The sequence below is a fragment of the Megascapheus bottae genome, chromosome 2, assembly GCF_031878675.1.
Source record: "Megascapheus bottae isolate mThoBot1 chromosome 2, mThoBot2.hap1, whole genome shotgun sequence".
Lineage (NCBI taxonomy): Eukaryota > Metazoa > Chordata > Mammalia > Rodentia > Geomyidae > Megascapheus > Megascapheus bottae.
The window spans coordinates 86,098,730-86,118,828 of record NC_143510.1 but is presented as its reverse complement, the minus strand read 5'-3'; the positions used below and the strand labels follow the sequence as shown (position 1 = coordinate 86,118,828).

Below are 20,099 nucleotides of genomic sequence, written 5' to 3'. Positions count from 1 at the left end.
CCAGACAGCCATTGGGAAAACATTCAACTTAGAGCTGTTTCTAACACCATGAACCAAGATGACTTCTACTGTCATTAGCGTTACGTAGAAAACATGGAAACCTTCTAAGAAAGCTAACTGGGGGTGGACATTTTGACTCTATTACAAGGCATAAAAGCACTAAGAGCAATCATCCTAGCATGGAGAACATATAATTGAGACCAAGTTTTAAACACTCTGTGAGACTTATTTGTTAGAGCAGAAGATTATGTGCTTCCTATATAAAGAAAAACACTAAACCTTGGGATGAGAAAAAAAGAATAAAGATTAGTATGAAGCATAAATCAAACTTCTGGGAACATAACAGAAGATTTAGAATCTTAAGAAAGGCTGATGTGTTTCAGCCATTAAAAAACAAATGAACAAAGATTTGAAGAGAGACTATGTAAGTATGTTCTACCCAGCATTATTCTTACAAGTAAGTAGACACTGCTGAAATAACCAATAATTAAGGTATGGTTAATGAACAAGCCATATGATGGTTTTATGTAGCCATTAAAAGCGATTTCTAATAAAAGACTATCAACAGTATTGCAAAGTACCTTTAACACACAATATTGAAAAGAGCAATGAATCCCTTAAAAATTGTGTGTGTGTGTTTGTGTGTGTGTGTCTGTATTAGTATCCCTTAGTGTTGAACAAGAAAAAGATTAGCTGTGATTAAATAAAAGGTACTGCTAGCTCCTTTCTGGGACAGGCTGCACAGGCTGTCTGTGCAGTCATCATGCAGGGTAATTAATCCTCCAATTAGAAAGTCAAGTTGGAAATTTCTGTACAATGACTGGGCACCGGTGGCTCAGGCCGATAAACCTAGCTACTCAGGAGGCTGAGATCTGAAGATTGTGGTTTGAAGCCAGCGGGGGCAGCAAAGTCTGAGAGACTCTTCATCTAACTAACCACCAAAAAGGTAGAAGTGGAGCTGTGGGCTTAGGGGGTAGAGCACTCGCTTGAAGCATGGAAGCTCAAGAACAGTGCCTAGGCCCTGAGTTCAAGCCCCAGGATTGTACACACACACACACACACACACACACACACACACACACACACACACACACACGTTCACATTATATGTGCTTTCTTTCTTTTTTAAATTTTGGTCTGAGTTTAGGACTCAAACTTGGCAGCTAATACTTTTACTTCCTCCTTAGCACTCTACCAACTGAGCCATGCCTCCAACCCCATGTGGTATGTTTTCTCTATCTGTGATGTCTTCGCCAGGAAAGTCATCTCCTCAACTGTTGAACAAAGCCTCTCACTGCATCATCCATGTGCCTGCTGGTTTTCATGTCCTCTTCCACACCTGGCAGTACTGGGGCTTCACTCAGAGCCTTATACTTTTGCTTGGCTTTTTTTTCCCTTCTCAAGCCTGATGCTCAACCACTGGAGTCGTAGCTCATCCATGTCTGGATTTCTGATGCTTAATTGGAGTTAAGTGTCTCATGCTTGAATTGCTTTAGAACTACAACAATCCTCATATCCCAGCCTTGTGAGCTGCTGAGATTACAGGCATGAGCCACCAGTGCCTGATTACTTTCATGACTCTTAATCATACACTAAAATTTGGCAAAGCTGGCAGGGGTTTGTCCTATGTAGTGACCGAGAGATGGGTTAATTTTAACAATGCTGGAAAAAGACCTTCAAGGACACGAGCTAAATATAAATGATGGTCATTTGTGGATGACATTCATTTCCTTTCTTAAAATAGCTCCCTTTCCCCCCCTGTTATTCCATCTCAGCTGCCATAATCATGTGCTCCATCTATAAACATGAACAAGATAATTTTTATATTTTAAAAACTTAAGAAAAATAAAAGCAACCTATGTGACAGCAGGGGGAGCCTCTGTCCAGTGCCAGCTGCACCCCATCTTACCCTGATACCTGAGGAGGAGGTGGGTGAGGGTTCGGGTCCTGGGAACCTGTACCTGTTCGCTCATGGTGTTGATGCCGTCGGGCCCCAGCAGAGACACGGCCTGCTTCACCAGGTCTGTCCGTCCACAGTTCAGCATCCGGAAGCCCAGGTCTTGCTTAAACTTGGCTTCGATGGCCACAGCATCCAGCTTCCGCGAGGCACAAAAGCAATCATCGGCCCTGAAGAAGGGAAAAGTAAGTCACGTGGGTGCAGGGGTGTCCCCAGCGCTGGGTCCCTGGGGGTGCAGGGATGAATACAGCGCGGTCGCCTTCGTGGAAACGATTGCCTTTGGACACCTCTCCATCCTTTGTCCGTTAGGATGGCCATCTGTCCACTTGTCCCTCCCCGGCATTCCACAGTGCAGTGAGCTTTGTCTCCCAATACAAACACTAACGGATTAACTGTAGGGATCAGAACAGCTAAACTCTTCACGTGCGTTAAGTCATTTAATCCTCACACAAGCACTGAGTCAAGTATGGTCATTAAGCGTTCACTTGCCAAGTTCTTCTCATGACACAGTGGAGGCTCATCAGCTTCTGACAGGTAAATCTGAGAGATAGGTGCCTGCCCTGGAGAAGATAAAAATCCCACGCTAACTCAGCCTGTCATCTTCTGCTTGGGGTGACTTCTGTCTCTTGAGCGAGTTCATTCACGGCGGACACAGTGGAGATGTAGATACTAGTGTTGCTTCTGGCCACCAGGGGGCACCGATGGGGCCCAACCAGACTCCATGGGGGCTGAGATGGGGTTTAATCTGCATACACAACCCAGGAATGGGGTGTCAGGACAGGTCTACTTGTATGAGAGCCCTGGAGAAGGACGGTGAAGGGTATTTAGGGACCTACAGTTGGCCAAGACCTGGACTGCGGGAATCAGGCCCTTCTATAGCAGATAGGGTAGTTAAGATTACCTCAACATTACTGAGAGACCCCCTCCAGGAAAAGACTAAGAGCTACAGTAGGCGATGGGTATGGCAGAGGGGAAGGACCACAGGCCTGGCTTTATTCAGCATCAGAATCCTAGATATGAGCTTCTAGGATACAGAATGTGCCCAGCTGGGGGGGAGAGGTAGGCTTTGAACTTGAGTCTCTTATAGACAGTGGGCAGATTAAGCAAATAAAAACACTAAAGGAATAATGCAAGGGTTATATGCATACTAAAGCATTATTATCTTCAATAGAAATGGACCCGGGAGTCCCATCTGTGAACTGGAAAAGATAGAGCTACCTACCAGGGGACCAAGAACACAGAGGAAGAGTAGATTCCCCTAAGTGTGCCCAGTGCCCATCTCCAGAGTGGAGAGGCCCTGTTGTGGGGAGCAGGTATCACCAAAAGGACCAGTTCTCCCTAAGACCTGCTTGTGAAGCTTTATGGAGAAGCAGGACAAGGTCCTGAGGCATGTGTCACAGGTCTCCAGAAGAGGTAAGTGTGAGGGTCTGGATTCTGGATTTGTGTGTGTGTGTGTGTATCATGACTTCATGGACAACTTTTGTTCTGTACACCATTGTTGATTGACAGAGACTGCTTATTTGTTTTTTTTTTTTGTGCTCTGCCTGGGCCTTGAATTCAGGGTCTGGTTGCTATTCCTGAGCTCTTTTCAAAAGGCTAGTGCTCTACCATTTGAGGCACTTCTCCACTTCCAGCTTTTTGGTGGTTCACTGGAGATAAGAGTATCTTGACTTTTCTGTCCAGGCTGGCTTTGAACCTGAATAGCTAGGCTTATAGGCATGAGCCTCAACAGTGCCCAGTGAGGTTGCAGCTTGAAATTGAGCTCCATGTGGGGACAGTGATGCTATCAAATAAGTCACCGTCTTGGAAAATCCCTCCGTCATTTCCCTGTCTGACTCTAAGTCCCTTCTGATGGTTCGGGGTTTCATGGACTTACTCAATTAAGCTTTCCTGTACCCCTGTGGCCATATTATAATCCTCCTGCCTGACAGACATGGTGTTCTGGACTCCAATTCTAGGCACTTCTGAGGACAGAGAGGGACCCTGTGTTCAAAGAGTTCCCAGGTTCTCAGTCAGACAATTCCATGAAATCACAAGTGTTCCTGAATGATGACTAGAGCTGAGATGATGTTGATAAATGATGTAGGAAGTTGCTGTCTGTGTATATGCATGTATGTATCCTTGAGTATCTACAGATTGTACAATATGAGAGGCTTGAACTCAGGACCTGGACACTGTCCCGTAGGTTTTTGCTCAAACCTGGCACCCTACCACTTGAGACACAGCTTTATTTCTGGCTTTTTGGTGGTTAATCAGAGATCAGAATCTCCTGACTTTTCTGCCCAGGCTGGCTTTGAACAATAATCCTCAGCCTCTTCAGTAGCTAGGATTACAGACACAAGCCACCAGCATCAGGCTGCATCCTTCACTCTTGAAGCCCTGAGAAATTCCTGTTTGCCAAGAATGTCTCAGACTCACAAAGTAAACAGAAGCTCTGCTTACTGAACTCAAGCCAGCCAAGTTAGGCAGGTAAGCAACATTTTTTCCCCTTCTGAAGGTGTGAAAACTTAGCTATTTAGCTCAGCTGGTTGGAATATTGAACTGCAGAAAAGCAGGGCTTGGGGTTTCATGACCCCCACTGGAAAGTCCCTAAAGGGATTCAGTCTCTGGGATATTGTCCCCCAGTCTCCTGAGCAAACAAGTGTGCCATCCTCTGTGTCTGACTTCTTTATGCAGAAATCTATTAAGCTGGTCACCTGGGGCTTCCCCAACTTTGTGGTTTTCTTGTGAGCGGCTTTCAGTGGTACAGTAAAAATCCCGATGGATTTAAGAAGTCAACTACCAAGGCAGTCAATTTCTCTGATTTCTCAAGCCAGCTCACAGAGACTGGCTTAGTATCTTTGCCACTTCAGGGTTAGGACTATGCAGAGAGAGTTTCCAGAGGGCCTGAGAACCTTTTCTCTCCTAGGAAGGAGTTGGCATGCAGGCAGATGGCGTTCAGTACATTCTGTTTAATCTCCCAGTTCATGTAGCCGGTGATGGCCACACACCCTTTACTCATTTGTTATCTTATTTTTTTTTCCCTTGGCAGTACTAGGAATTGAACTCAGGGCCTTATACATCCTAGACAAGTGCTCTATCAGTTTCAACTACTCCACTAGTTTTTTTTTTTTGTGTGTGTGTGTGTGTGGTTTATTTTTGAAATAGGGCCTTGTTTTTATGCTTGAGCTGGCCTGGACTGTGATCTGCCTGTTTGTTTCCCTGTGTTGCTGAGATGACAGGCATGAACCACTGTACCCAGCCACTGGCTGAGATGGAATCTCATGAACTTTAATGCCTGGACCTGCCTTGTGCCTGGGTCCTGTGTAGCTAGGATCTAGAGGCAAGAGCCTCGTGCTTGGTCTCACTTACTATCTCTGAAAGCTATGTTATAAGCAGGAATGCCAAGATTTTGCTACCCGAGTTCAAACTCCAGCTCTGGCACTCCCAGGCCGTGATCTTGGAGTCAGTTACTTCTCTGCTTTGCTGTTTGGTTTCCTCATCTGTAAAAATGAACTTAATAATACCTCCTTCTAGGGAGTTGGGTCCAGACCAAGTGAGGTAAGTGTAGTAAGAATGCTTCGAGTCCAGGCTGCATTAAAGGTCAGCCATCCATCACCATGGTCTTTCTCAATCACAAGGCAAAATGTGGCCTGGAAAGATCACAGTGTGTGTGTGGAAGAAGTAAACACAGCGACAGTGACTACAGAAGCATGTCTTAAGGGCTCAGATGAGACACTGTGTCTAACAGGTTCTACCTGAGTCAAGGCAAGTCAGGCTCTCAGAAGGCTACTGCCCTGTCCAGCTCCATCTCACCAGCAAGTTACAAGTTATGGGAGCAGCTGGGGAGAGGCCTTGTGGCATGCCGAATGTTTGTGGAAGTCATTCTAGGATGGATCCATCCTAACTCCACTGGAAGGCACATGGAAGCTTGCAGGCTCCTTCAGGAGTGGATCCAGTGTTGCTCTGGTAAGCCCATCTCAGAAGGTACCGACTGTGATGTCTCCCCCTGCTCACAGGAAAGGTTCTGGAAGCCTATGACTACAAGATTGAAGCCATTTGCAGTATTGGTATGAATGTGAATGTGCAGCCTTGCATGCCTAGACCTCCACAACCTGTCGTTTGGGTTTCATTATGGCCTCCCAGAGCCACAGTCAGATTGGTTGTGGGGGGGGAGCAAGAGAGAGAGAGACAGAGAGAGGGAAAGGCAGACAGACAGATACAAAGAAACAGACACACACACACAGAAAGAGAAAGAGAAGGGGGGGAAGAGTTGGTATGCTGTTGTTGAAGCAGAGGCTCTGGGTTTAATTCTAAATACTATTTAAAAAAAAGCATTTTGTTCTTGCTGTGAGAAATCAAGAGAACTTAATTAAGGAAAGCAGAAGGTTGAAGAGCGAAGTGGGGGGAGGTGGAGGTGCTCAGCAGGGGAAGGGGAAACCCTAGGGTTGTGGCCCATGTGGACACCCCCCCCCCCCGCTATCCCCCCAGGAGGTCCTTCAAACAATCCCAATGGGAAAACTTACTGTGGGCAAAAATACGCTTGCCCACTCCCCTGGGGTCTTCTGCCCAGCTAGGGTCATTCAGGGGAATGAGCAGTCCAGCCTGGGTAGCATTTGTGTTTGGACTCTGGCCATGGGAAGAGTGAAATATAATAGATATTCATTCTAAGAAATCATCATTAAACCATTACAACTGCTTATTCCATTTCTACACTGAGAGTGCTTTATTGCTTCCCAAATAATAATAACAGAACAACAGTAAATACTTGGGAAGCATTTATCATTCGTCAGGAAGTATTCTAATTGTATACATACAAACACACACATGTACTTTGATATATGAGTTATTGTCTTTGCATAGATGCATGTATATATGTATAATATACATAAAACTATTCATATATATGACTCCATCTGACTTTTTTTTTTTGTGGGTCACAGGGCTTGGGTGCTGTCCCTGAGCTCTTCAGCTCAATCACAGTACCACTTCTGGTTTTCTAGTGGTTAATTAGAGATAAGAGTCTCAGGCTCTATAGTGCCTAGACTGCCTTTGAACCTTGATTCTCAGATCTCAGCCTCCTGAATAGGTAGGATTACAGGTGTGAGCCACTATGTCTGGTTCCATCTGATCCTTTCTAACTTTACAAATTTCCTTCCTTCCTTCTTTCCTTCCTTCCTTCCTTCCTTTCCTCCTTCCCTCCTTCCTTCCTTCCTTTCTTTTCTTTTTGTTCCAGTACTAGGGCTTGAACTCAGGATCTTATGTTCTTGCTTGGCTTTTCTGTTCAAGGCTGGTGCTCCATCAACTCTCGATTCACACATCTACATCCTAAGTTTTTCTGATTAATTGAAAATAAGAATCTCAAAGATTTGTCTGCCCGAATTTGATTTGAACCACGATCCTCAGATCTCAGCCTTCTGGGTAGGATTTATAGCCATGAGCCTCCAGACACTGACAGTATCCTTATTTCTTAGAAGAAGACATCGTAGCCTTAGAGAGGCTAAGAGACTTCCCCAAAGGCACACAGACCATCAGTGGTAGAACTATGATTTGAACCCACAGGCCGTGCTGTTCAGAGCTAAAATCCAGTCAGGCCCACTCTTTGCTTAGATTCACTCTCACTGCAGCCTGAGTAACTACAAGATGTTATATTCTGGGCTGAGAGCCAAGGAAACACGAATCCCACGCACAGCCTTTGAGTGTAAGGATCTCCTCAGGGGAGTCCCTATCTCCCAGCCATCTCTTTCCCATCCTGCCTCCCAGCAAGACCCATCCCCCGCCCCCACTTCCACCCTGCATACTTTCTCAGCTCTTCCACCCTGCCTCATCTTGCTTTCCTTCAAATCCTCTTCTGGAGACAGTTCCACTGAACAGCTTTGGCTTGCAGACTGCATTCCAGACTGAGGGAGAATGCGCAGCTCACCTCTGTGCCTTCTCCAGGTCAGGAAACCAGGAGCTCAGACGCTGATTAATTTGGATGAGTCTGAGGTTTTTAAAAGAAGCCTTGTCTTTGGTCTAAGTCATTTTAGCAGGCCAGTGGCAGGCTGGGAATGGTGAACTACAGGGGTGATTTTTGACACCTAGGGGACATGGGACAATGTCAAGGGATGTTTCCAGTTGTCATGCTAGGGAGTGCTTCTAGCATCTTCAAGGTAGAGACAAAGACACTGCTGAGTTTTTAAGAAAGCACAGGTGGTCACACACTTTCCTCCATCTCTACACAAAGAATAACCCTGAGCCAAAAGACAATGGCACTGAAGCTGGCAAGCTCGGTGTAGGGAAAGAAACCATTTGGGCATCCTTTTTTCTATTTGAGGCACTTCCCATTACATGACCCGAGTGAGTATGACAATCAAACAGAGAGTTTGGAAATGAATCATGGAATGACAAAGCAGGAAGCTATGGGGCTCCAAGCCCTTCCCTGGCACACGTCCCTAGCCAGCCCTAGCTAAGACCCTTTCACAGGCATCAAGTCCCACAACTGATTACTTCCCACCCTCCCCCTTTTCTTTTGGGTAGTAACAAGAAGATGAACAGATTGAGAGCGTTTTTGTGCAGAGCGAAGTTGTAATGAGATCTCCACGCACCTTTCTAAGAAAAAAATAAAGTGATATTATTGCACCAAGATTTCTCCTAGAAACTTTACAGACATTTCAGGAGTTTGGCCTAGTGGTAGAGTGCTTGCCTAGCATGCACAAAGACCTGGGTTCAATTCCTTAGTACCACGTACATAGAAAAAGCCAGAAGTGGTGTTGTGGCTCAAGTGGTAGAGCTCTAGCCTTGAGAAAGTCTAAAGACAGTGCCTGAGCCCCGAGTTCAAGCCCCAGGACTGGGAAAAAAAAGGAAAAAAAAAAAAGAAACAGCAAAGAGGAAGTGTGAACTCATAACCCTCTGTTCTACTGCACTCTCTGCTGGGGTGAAACATCATGACATCCAGAACCTTCCCTTCAGAAGTCGATGCCCACTTTTGGTGATAGCTGTTGTCTCTGCTTCCTACAAAAGGTGGGAAATCTGGGTCTGCTCACACATGTTTAAAACATATTATAAAAGATTTATCAGCAAAGGGCTTCAAACACCCAGGAGAACGGAAGTGGTGTGCTACTATCTGAATGTGTGTCACATTATTTTGAATAGAAAATGATGAAGTAGCATTCTAGATCTCTTGCTTTGGCAGCCTGGCTTATTTTGAATCAGAAAATAAGATCTACCTCAAGGGAAAGGAGTCACCTCTGATTAAATATTTCTTCTAGCAGAGACTGGTTATTGTCCTTCAGAGTACTCTATTTTCTTCTTCTCTTTCCTTTTTATTTTTTTGTTAGTCATGGGTGGTTAATTAGAGATAAGAATCTCACAGACTTCCCTGCCTGGGCTAGCTTTGAACCACCATCTTCTGCTTTCAGCCTCCTGAGTAGCTAGGACTACAGGCATGAGCCACTGGTGCCTGGCTTCTGTCTTCTTATACTGTTGTAGGATTTGAATTCTTAGCTGGATACTTGGCTATTTTGAAAAAAAAAAAGACTACATTTCCCAGATACCCTTGCAATGATGGATGGTTTCATGATTAAGTGCTGACAATAGGAATCAATAGGTGCCATCTCTGTGACCTGTATTGCTCTTCTACTTCCTCTCTCCCCACTAGATAGATAGATAGATAGATAGATAGATAGATAGATAGATAGATAGGTAGATAGATAGATAGATAGATAGATAGATAGATAGATAGATAGATGGAAGTCTTTCAAGATGGGGCCATGCAGAGGAAGGCACCAAGTTAGGGGCAGCCGCACGACAAGACGGATGGAGCCTCAGTCCTGAACTCAGGGGCTCCTGAGGTCATGTAACGCTTGACCTGTTACATAAGGGAGCATTTTAAACTCTTGTCATGCCTACCTAGGTATTCTGCCTGTTTGTTGTAGGTAATGAATCTATGCCCTAATCCACCCATTCCACAGTGATTTCTAAATTCAAATCAATTCACTGAAACACACAGGAAGTACCAAGTGTAATACCCTCCCCATGCTGGAGATGCAAAGACAGAAGTAGGCACCATCCTTAAGGGACTCTAGAAAGACCTGGTGGTCGTCTCTGTAACACTTGTCATCCGCAAACAAACCAGATTGATTCTAGAGACGTGGGAGCAAGGATCTGATGTTACAGTTCTCCAACCCCAGTGCCCCAAGCTGTTCTCTCACAGGCCCATAGACTTTTCATGCAAAAGGCCAGATTTCAAAGGCTCCGTGGGCACGTCTGCATGACTAATGACCTCTGCCACTGCAGTGGGAGGGCAGGCAATGGAAAACCAACTCACCAAATAACAAGCAAAAATGGCTTTCCCCACACAGCTTCACTTACAGAGAGCAGGTAGCTGGAATTTGCTGGTCTCCTACCTCCACTCAGCATGTTCAGAAATACAATAACCATCTCTGGGTTTTACAAGAAACCCAGAATTTGAAAAGCACTGCCAGAAAAAAAAATTAAAGCCTATTCAAATTTTATTTAAGCTTGTGTCTCCCAAATTGAATGAAGCGCATAACACTGTTATATATATATACACATTGCTTATTAAGATCCCAGAACTGGCTTTCTAAAAACACTGTTGCAAATACTAAGTAGATAACTACTTTGTTATCATTGTTAAGGAATTATCTTTAGGCACATATAACATTTACACTAATCCAAAGACCAATTACATGCTGGCTAGCCAACCGAGATGAAAGATTAAAGCTTTGCACAGATAAGCAAAAACTAGGTGCATTTCAGATCCTACTCTGTCTTTTGCCTTCCTAGGAAAACTTGGGGTTTGCTTTATACTTTGCATTGTGCAATGGGATTTCTAACATTATATAGCCCCTTGCATATTTGAAAATGTTTTTTTTTCCTTCTGTTTGTCCAGGGTTTGAACCTACGCATTGTCCCTGGGCTTTGGTGCTCAAGGCTAGTGCACTACCACTTGAACCACAGCTCCACTTCCAGATTTTTGGTGATTGTACTTGGAAGCCATAGAGACTTTCTTGCCCAGGCTGGCTTCGAACTGTGATCCTCAGATCTCAGCCTCCTGAGATGCTAGGATTCCAGGCATGAGCCACCAGTGCCTAGCACATGTTTGAAGACCTGAAAAAAAAAAGTTAGCATCTAGCATACATCCTTCCTTTTCAGGTTGCTCTTTTGGTACATTATCAGAGAATTAAGCCACATAACCACACAGGGGTTTAGTTCACTTATTTTCATTGCTATTTGGCTTTCTATTAAAAGGATATACCATCATTTATTTATGTGCCTGGAGACAGACTGCTTGGTTTCCTTCTCTGTCTTTGGCTATTATAAACATTATGTCTCTGAACATCTTCTTACAGGTCTTTCTATTTCCACATGGAAGTGTTTCTCTAGGGAACAGACAAAAGAGTAGCATGGTATGTTTTCAAGTTTACTTAAAAGCAGGTTTAGAGTCTCCTCTAGAGGTGTCTGTGCTCTCTGTGTTCTCCTACTCTACATTTTTACTCCTTTTGAATAGTCACCAGACTTTTCTTTGTTTATTCTGGTCATCTGCTAGGTGTGAAATGCATACCTAAGTATGGTTCTGAATTGCATTCCAAGATGGCTAGGAACCTTGAACCCATCCTGCTTGTTTCCTGATTGTGTTGTAGAATATTCCTATGCTTGGTCTTTGAGGGAGGAGGGGACTGGCCAAGGCTGACAAGTGCAGCAGAATTCTGAAGAGGAACAGAGCCTGTGGGCCTGTGCTTAAGGGGCTCTCTCCATTTCCTTTGATCAGGGCTGTCTCCTTGTAGAGAGAAACGAGCTTTGGAGTCAGGCGGGCCTGGTTCACATTCCAGTTGGGCCATGTTTTCCATGTGGCATTGGTTGAGCCAAGTTGCCCAATCTCTCAGAGCACTAGCTGGTTTCTCAGTCTGAAGGAGAAGGCCTCTGAAGGGATGAGAGTGGGGATAAGCATGGAGCAGGGGTCGAGCAACACCTGGGTCCATTGCTCTGTCCTCTCACAGATATAAGAGTGGATGCATGCTTCAGTTTCCCCTGCAGGTCTGAACAGCACTGCCTCTTAGCTATATCCCTGATGACAAACTATGCATTGTCCAACTGCCAGCCTGGATCTGAAGCCCCGGAGACCTGGGAGGGAACCACTTACCACAGGGTGGGGGGCTCTCAGGTGTAAGTAAGTGCCCCTTGGTGTTGCTGCTGTTTTGCTTTTAACATTTGGAAGTGTAGGATAAACTCTAAGTGTTGGCAAACTGTCTGTCGCCTGCAGTCTGGCTCCCACCCACACAGGCTGCTAAAAGGATTCATGAATTCCTCGCTGCCAGGCCTGCAGCCACTTTCAGCCTGCATTGACTCGGCCAGGAGCCACCTTGTCTTCTGGGGCCCCCTGTTCATCCAAGGCCCCTGGCGCTGGCTAACTTCTTCTTCCCCGACCTTGTCTCACAGTGACTCCCCATCTTAATGAGTTTAGGAAAAGTCTCGTCTGGGGCCAGGGATGAAGGCACATGTTTGCAATCCCAGCTAATCAGAAGAATCTCAGCCTGCAGTTTTGCTCTGGCAAAAGTACAAGACCCTCTCTGAAAAACTAAAGTGAAACGCGTGTGTGGGGGGCTCCAAGGGTAGAGCACTTACCTAGCAAGCATGAGGCCTGCAGTGCACTCCCAGTGCCACCACCCCAAAACTCCAAGACTAGTCACTTCACTCAGTACCGCTGGCTTGCTGCTTACACCCTTTGTAACCCTCCCTCCCTCCTTCTTCCCTTTCCTTTATTAGGCCCCAACTATGTGCCGGGCCCCACTATCGAGGCCTCTCCAGCCCTAAGAGAGGAGGAGGTCAACTTTCTGAGACACAAGTTCATGCTGGGACCCTTTTTTCCAGAATATCCCATACCCTTCAGCAGCACCCCTCCTCCCCTGCAGCTTCTGCTCTACTGGGACAAAACCCAGCTAATCACGGGCCACAGTTGCTGTCTGCAAATATGTCCTTCTCTCCTTCTGGATCTCTTCCCACTAGGGACCCCATCTGTGCCTGCCCCGCTGTCCTGGATGTGGTTGGGACTCCAGCCAGCGATGGCTTCACAATCTCACGCTTCAGGAAAAATGAAGAACTTGGTGGCGGCAGTGGTCTCTAAGCCAGACATCCCCATCTGACTGTCCTCTTACAGTCTAGGCTCTGGCCTACCAGCAGTGCAAGAGCTCCACGGCATGCTAGAGCTCGGCCTGGGCTGCAAGCCGGGGTCCTAACGGCATACCACACCTCCACTCTGGTATTTGCTTCTCTCACCCTCGGAGGGCGCTGAGGCTACTATGTTTGGCAACCAGTAAGAACTGGCTTTCTTGGCTCAGCGGGTAGTAAGTAGGGAGAGTAACTCATCTTTAATAGGTATTATTGGGACAAATACAGTTTATCAGCCATATACATTCACGGTTTATACCGAGTATCTCATTAAATCCACCCCCCCCATAGTCTTATAAAGTAGGTCTGCTGATGCCATTATTTGATAGATACAGAAACTAAGACCAGAGGGATAAGTAACTCACCTATGGTCATATGGAGAGTAAGCAGGTCTAGCCAGGATTTGAACCCTGGCAGTCTGCCTACCAGGCCTCTATTTCTAATGCCTGGGCTCTGTTTCCAAGGAGAATCTGGGTGAGGAACGAATTCCTGGTCATCTTGCTCTGCTGGACAAGTCTGGAAGAACCTCTGGGGTGGACCAGCAACCAGACATTACAAACCAAACCCGATTGCTTCTCTCACACTGTGCTCAAGTCAGCTTCCCAAAAAGCATCCCTGGTTCCACAGGTTCCCATGTTAAGAACTCTGGGTTTGCCTTGTAATTGCTTAAATCAACTCCATGGTTCCTAGATTAGTCCCAGGGTGGGTCCAAGCAAGCACAGCAAGCACACACACATGCATTTCACCCAAAGGGTGTTGTGTTGGTTGTGGGCTTCAACTCAGGGCCTGTGTGCCGTTTCTGAGCTCTTTAGTTCAAGGCTTATGCCCTACCACTTTGAGTCGCAGCACCATTTTCCAATATGGGGTTTTCATTTGCAAAGATCTCCAGCGTCAAAGTTACAGCCCTGGAGTAAATTCACACTCTGTGCAGTCCTCACTATCACCCAGCCAGCTCTGTCTGAAAGCAGCCCCCTTACATACGCACCCTTCATGTCCTGGTATGCCAGCTGTCCACTTGGGCCTTTCTGACCATGTCTTACTCCATCAGTCACCAAGTGCCACTTTTTTTTTGTTGTTATCATTCTACCACTTTGAGCCACAGTGCCACTTTTGGTTTTTCTGGAGGGTTAACTGGAGATAAGAGCCTCATAGACTTTTCTGCCTGGGCTGGCTTTGAACTAAGATTCCTCAGATCTCAGCCTCCTGAGTAGCTAGGATTACAGGACTGAGCTAGCAGTGCCTGGCTAGCTAGGCCACTTCTTAACTGGAGTCACCAGCGCCCAGCAAGTCCTGTTCTTTGTACTTCCCCTGTTTCTGTCTGGTTTTCCCCCCTCTCTCCAGTTCCTGCTTCAGTCTGTCTGTGGGTCACATGATCTCAGGCTTTCTATCCTGCCAGCCTCTGCTCACCTTCCACACTTCCAGCTGTCCCTCTTTCTAAATTATACATCTGATGTCGCTTCTCTGATGAAAAATCAGCAAGTGCTCCCACCTCCTTCAGAAGTCCGAGTTGTCTGGCATCACATAAAACATGGCCTTCAGGCTGAGTTTATCCAAGCTCTCAGCTCTCCATCCAGCGCCTGCTACCGAGGAGATCTCAGTGTTTGATGGAAACTTATGCTGTCTGGATTTGTTGTGTTTCCTCCGGCCTGGGGTCCCCACCTCGATGCCAGTGTGCATGGCGCTTTGTATGGACAGATTTCTCCTTGCCTCCCCTCCTTACCTTCACCCACCAGAACATTCCAGTCTCCTCTTCAGGAGGAAAGTCAAGAATTAGCCCTGAGGGGAGGCAGCAACTGCAGCAACCTGAGCTACTGGCTACCCATCGTCACTGGGGTCTGATGTAATTGTACAGGGACCCCTCTGCATCTCACAGAAGGTGCCCTGCAGGTGTTTGCTCAGGGCAGGGGTGTGCTCCTGGGCAGCTGAAGAAGGGGCAGGTACTTCCATGGCTGTGAGTCCATGTGCTTGGTGAGTCCCATCCAGGGTGAGGACAAGGACAAGGGCACTCGAGGTGAGAGGAGAGCAGACTGTGGGGCTGGGGAGCTTTCCAGTACCCCACTGAGCCAGGTGCGGGCCCAGGTGTTCAGTTTCCGCTGATGACCTTCTGAGGAGAGAACGGGAAGCCCAAGGTCGGGTTCAGGGATGGATGTGGTAGGCATGCGACTCCAGAGCCATTCTCCGCTCCACCCCAGCCATCTCCCGAAGGCTCCCCCTCATGAGGTGTTCAGTACTCATTTACAGCAGGCGCTCCACACTGTCCCTGAGTCCTGAGGGCCCCTCTGAACAGGAAGCCAGTGTGAGCCTTTTGCCTTAGTTTGCCTCTGGTGTACATTCTGTTTTATTGCCTTGGTAGTTCTCACTCTGTGTGTGTGTGTGTGTGTGTGTGTGTGTGTGTGTGTGTGTGTGTGTGTATATGTATATATTGCAAACACACACACTTATATTAAGTCCTGAGGACTCTGTATCCTGTCCACATAGAACAGGTCTGGTACCAGATAGATCTAGACTAAACACATGGCAACTGCAGGCCTGAGGAGTTGGTTAGCTGTTATCAAAAATGTTTATAAAAGCCAGGCACTGGTGACTCATACATATAATTCTAGCTACTCAGGAGGCTGAGATCCAAAGGATCACAGTTTGAAGCTAGTGCAGGCAGGCAGAAAAGTCCTTGAAACCCCATCTTCAAAGCAACCAGCAAAAAGAAGGTATGGCTTAAGCAGTAGAGCACCAAGTTCAAGCAAACCCAACAAGTGCCAGGCCTTCAAGTTCAAGCCACAGCACTGACAAAACACAAAAAGAAAAGAAGTTCGGAAAAAAGTTACAAGAGTACCTCAGGCACACAGGCCACTGTTCTTGTCATCATCCCCCGTACAACACATAGATTGTTATCTGAAGATGATGTAAGGTACACCAGAGAGAGCCAGCACCAGCGGCTCACTCCTGTCAGACTAGCTACTCAGGAGGCTGAGATTTGAGGACTGTGGTTCAAAGCCAGCCAGGGACAGGAAAATCCATGAGACTCTAATCTCCAGTTAATCACTCAAAAAGCTAGAAGTGGAGCTGTGGCTCAAGTGGTAGAGTGCCACCTTTGAGCACAAAAGCTCAGGGACAGTGCTCAGGCCCTGAGTAGTGTTAGCGCACACACACACACACACACACACACACACACATGAATATATGCAATCATAAGCAAATGTGATACTATTTGATATAAAGGCCTTGATTTCATGTCTATGGGAGCCTGGACAAGGCTTTCCCTTCCTTTTGTGGAGATAATCCTCTCTCAAGTCCATGCCCACGAGTGACCCAGAACTTCCTGGGGCTACCACTTGGCTGCCACTTCCTGCCCAGTGCTCTTGTAGCAAACTCCTCACCTTAGGATCTAAGTTCAAATCACACCAAACAAATGACAAAACCCTGTCCAGCCTCAGGAGATGCTCAGGAGACTTGCGAAGGGTTGTGAGTAGCAGGTCAACAGTGGTGTGATTCGGTAAGTCCATCCCCAGCCCTACCAATCCATTCATGGATGGTAGGGGGTAGGGAGGGGGTAGGGGGGAGGAAGTGACTCACCCTTTGTCACCTGCTAGAAAGCAGCAGGACCTAGATGAAAGCATCTGTGTAGAACATTGTACACAGCAGGTGCTCAATAAATACCAAAGCACAAGGCAAGCAATGACATAGATCTCCCAGGTCCCATTCTAAAAGGGTATTTCACCACCCTTGAGCCTTTTCATTCTGAAAAGGCTCTCATCTATCTGCTTGGAAACACTTGTACAAAGATGAGCCCACAGTCTGGAAAGACAACCAGGCAGATCTGCTGGTAGATGTTATTTATGATGGGAGAGAGAATCTGAATACACTCCTAACTACCTTTATGTTCATTTAAGCCTTCACTCCTGAACACCCACACAAGGAAAGAAACAACATCAGCCTTAGTAGTTCTGAAGTATTTCTAAACCAACCACGAAGAAAACAGATGAACCCGTCAAAGCATATTAATTATTCCTTCCCTCCCTCCCATTGCGCCTCCTAATTCCTTTACCACTGCAAGAATATGAAGGAGGAGGAGGAAGAGGAGGAAGAGGAGGAGGATAGGCTTAGACGATGTGATCCTTTCATTAAGGAAGAAGAAACAGGTTGCCCTGTTGCTGGGAAGCTACAGCTGTGGTATATTTATCATATCTGGTCACCATGGTGAGGCATCCCCGAAGCAGAATAAAGACAAAAGCAGAGCTCCCTCAGCATCTGAATGCCGGAGGTCACTCTGAGAATCAATGATACACTAGCACCTGAGCTGGGGATCCTGGCCCAAGCTTGCTTTCCTGGATATTCCCTGCCAGGTGCCTGTGGCCAGCTGCTAGGCAATTACAGGTGCTAATGTCCCCACACTGCAGAACCAGTGTGTCACGCTCCTGTGTTTGTTCCAACAGCAGAGCGACCCTCACCTTTCTCCTGCTGTTTGTATTTAGATGGGGGACCTCAGCTCTGACTCACAATTAAGTGGCCTTGCCTGGAAAGTTCTAGAATAAAAGGCTGGCAGGCAAGAAAGGCGTAGAATTGTGCTTTCTACTCCTGCCAAGTCCTCCATTCTAGAGCCGCTCCACCTTTCGTCTCTATGCAGTTATGTGTTGGACGGGTTCCATAGCCCAATGAGCCTCAGCCTTCCCTCCCACGCCACTAATTTTGTCCTAGTCCTGGGACATGAATTCAGGGCCGTGGTGTTGTCCCTGAGCTCCTTTGTGCTCAAGCTTAGCACTCTACCACAGCACTGAGCCACAGCACCACTTCTAGAGTTTCATAGACTTTCTTGCCTGAGATCCTCAGATCTCAGGCCTCATGAGTAGATGGGATTACAGGCGTGAGCCTGTAATGTGGAATGAGTCTGCTTTGCCCAGTTTTTGGGGATTCCCCTGATGCCACCCTCCCACCCCACCACATGCTACAAAGACAGCTTGTGTAAGGCACAGAGTAGGTCCCTGATATCTTTGTTGGATGTGGAAATTGAATACAATGTCTTTGATCCTGTCATCTTCACAGTAGATACAATCCATATTTCACCTTGAGTGAGTCACATGCAATGAGGCTGAAGAAAATAGGGGCTTTTTTTTCGTGTTCTGAAATGTGTAGTTAACAGGTATTATAAGTTTTACTATTTATTTACAGAATTTACTATGCTAAGGATGGAGCCCAGGGCCTCGCCCACGCTCAGCAAGCGAGCTACTCTCCTGAGTTGTGCCTCTGTCCATTCTATCCAAATCGTTTAAAAAAGCGGATGGACTCACAGACAGTCTAGTAACATAGAGAGTCAGTTCTGGAGTGTTCCACGGTTGGCTCAATCTATGGATGTCCAAGTTGCACATGCAGTGGAATTTGCACATAACCTGCACACATGTTCCCCTATATTTTACATTGCCACCAGATAACTTCTAATACCAAATACCCTGTCAGTGCCCTGTAGTGACTCATCACACGTGCCTGTGCATGGTCAGTAAGAGCGCCAGCGTGTCTTGACCACAGCCAGTGAACCACGGGTGGAATCCAAGGATGCGGATACGAGGACCCGTCATATTTCCATTTCTCCTTGAAAAACCATGTTCACATTGGATGAAAATGTCTCCTGAACAACCCATCAGTACATGTACTACATCCAGGTGGACATCGAGGGAGGAAAGGGGGCCCAGGAAGTCACCGGGACCCGCCTCCCTTGCTCCCGGTGCATTTTGAACTCTACTCTTGCTGGCTGTGACTATAGACATGCACTTGGTTGCTGAAGAGCCTGACAGCTCCCTGCACAGGGGCTTCTTGTCTATGGAATTCTGAAAAGAAACAGAAGCTTCCAGAAGAGGGCTATCAGCATCCTCTGAGAGGCTTGTCTAGGGTCAAGGACCCTTCATATCCATGGACCGTGATGCAGGATATCCCGCTAAAGATGGAAAAATCCCAGCGTGCTTAATTGTCTTGTGAGAGAAAGCATAGCATTTACACACTAGCCACACACACACACACACACACACACCCCACAATCCTCCTACACACACGCAGTCATTTCTAGATTGTGTATGGTCCCTAACTCAGTGTCAGAGCTATCGAAGTACTCACACTATCTTATACTATCGTTTTAGAAAATTTATGCTGGTACGGGGGCTTGAATGCTAAGGTCCAGAGAGGGTAATTCACTTGCTCAAGGTTGCACAGCTAACTGAAGCAGAGTGATGGTAGTGGACCTCGCTAATGGGACTCTGAGCCCATGCTCTTCACCTTTAAGGGACGGGGACTGCAAAGAGTAGGAAGGCGTGAGCTGTGAGCAGCTGCCTCCCCTTCCTCTGCCCCAAAGGAAGCATGGCGGGCGGAGGCTGAGCTGGACGGATGTACCACATCTCTGCCCGGACACTTCCACCTACAGACTGTGCCTACAGTCATTTCTGGGCTGACCTCTGAGGCTGCTGCGGGGATTAAAGGAGACAGATCGTGACTGGCATAGAGTAGGTGCCCACCAAATGGGTGCTCCTCAGTCTCTCTCTCTCAGACCTCCTGGCGCCACCACAAATGGTCTAGACAGAAAACTAGAGGCAGTAAAGTGGAGTGGCTGGAACTCTAGGCTGCTCTGAATTCACACAGCGACCCACCACAAGTTCAGTGAGTTCAACTAGCCGGGCCTAGGGTCCCATCTTCAAAGTGGGTCCCCTGCCAGAGCGTGTGGAGAGGATCAGACATTCCCCTGCACTTGAAGCAGGGCTCAGCTTATGGTTCCATGCTCAGTGGATGCTGGCAGCCCCTGGTGCTGCTCTGGGGCTGGGGCGGCTCTGGGACAGCTCCAGGAGGGTGTGCAGTTTTTCTCTTTGTGTTTCCTTTCTTCCTCTTCCTGGGTGGGGTTTTCCTTTCCTTGTTGGGAAGCAGGCAGGACTCCTGCAGTCCTGGCTGTGGCTGGGTTCCATCCACCCCAGAAGGAGGGCGGTTCTCATCAGGTGGGTGCAAGGGGGATTGAAAATGGTGA

The 20,099-nt window shown here is 47.0% G+C and overlaps 1 protein-coding gene across 3 annotated transcripts in view; it reads right to left on the bottom strand.

The window, feature by feature from the left end:
* Abtb3 (ankyrin repeat and BTB domain containing 3) overlaps window positions 1-20,099 on the bottom strand; it is a 207,993-nt gene that overhangs the window by 29,270 nt on the left and 158,624 nt on the right. For all 3 annotated transcript variants that reach the window (XM_090328576.1, XM_090328577.1, XM_090328578.1), the window contains one exon: window positions 1,962-2,127. In XM_090328576.1, coding sequence (XP_090184702.1) covers window positions 1,962-2,127 — 166 coding nt within the window. The remainder of the gene's footprint in view (window positions 1-1,961; window positions 2,128-20,099) is intronic.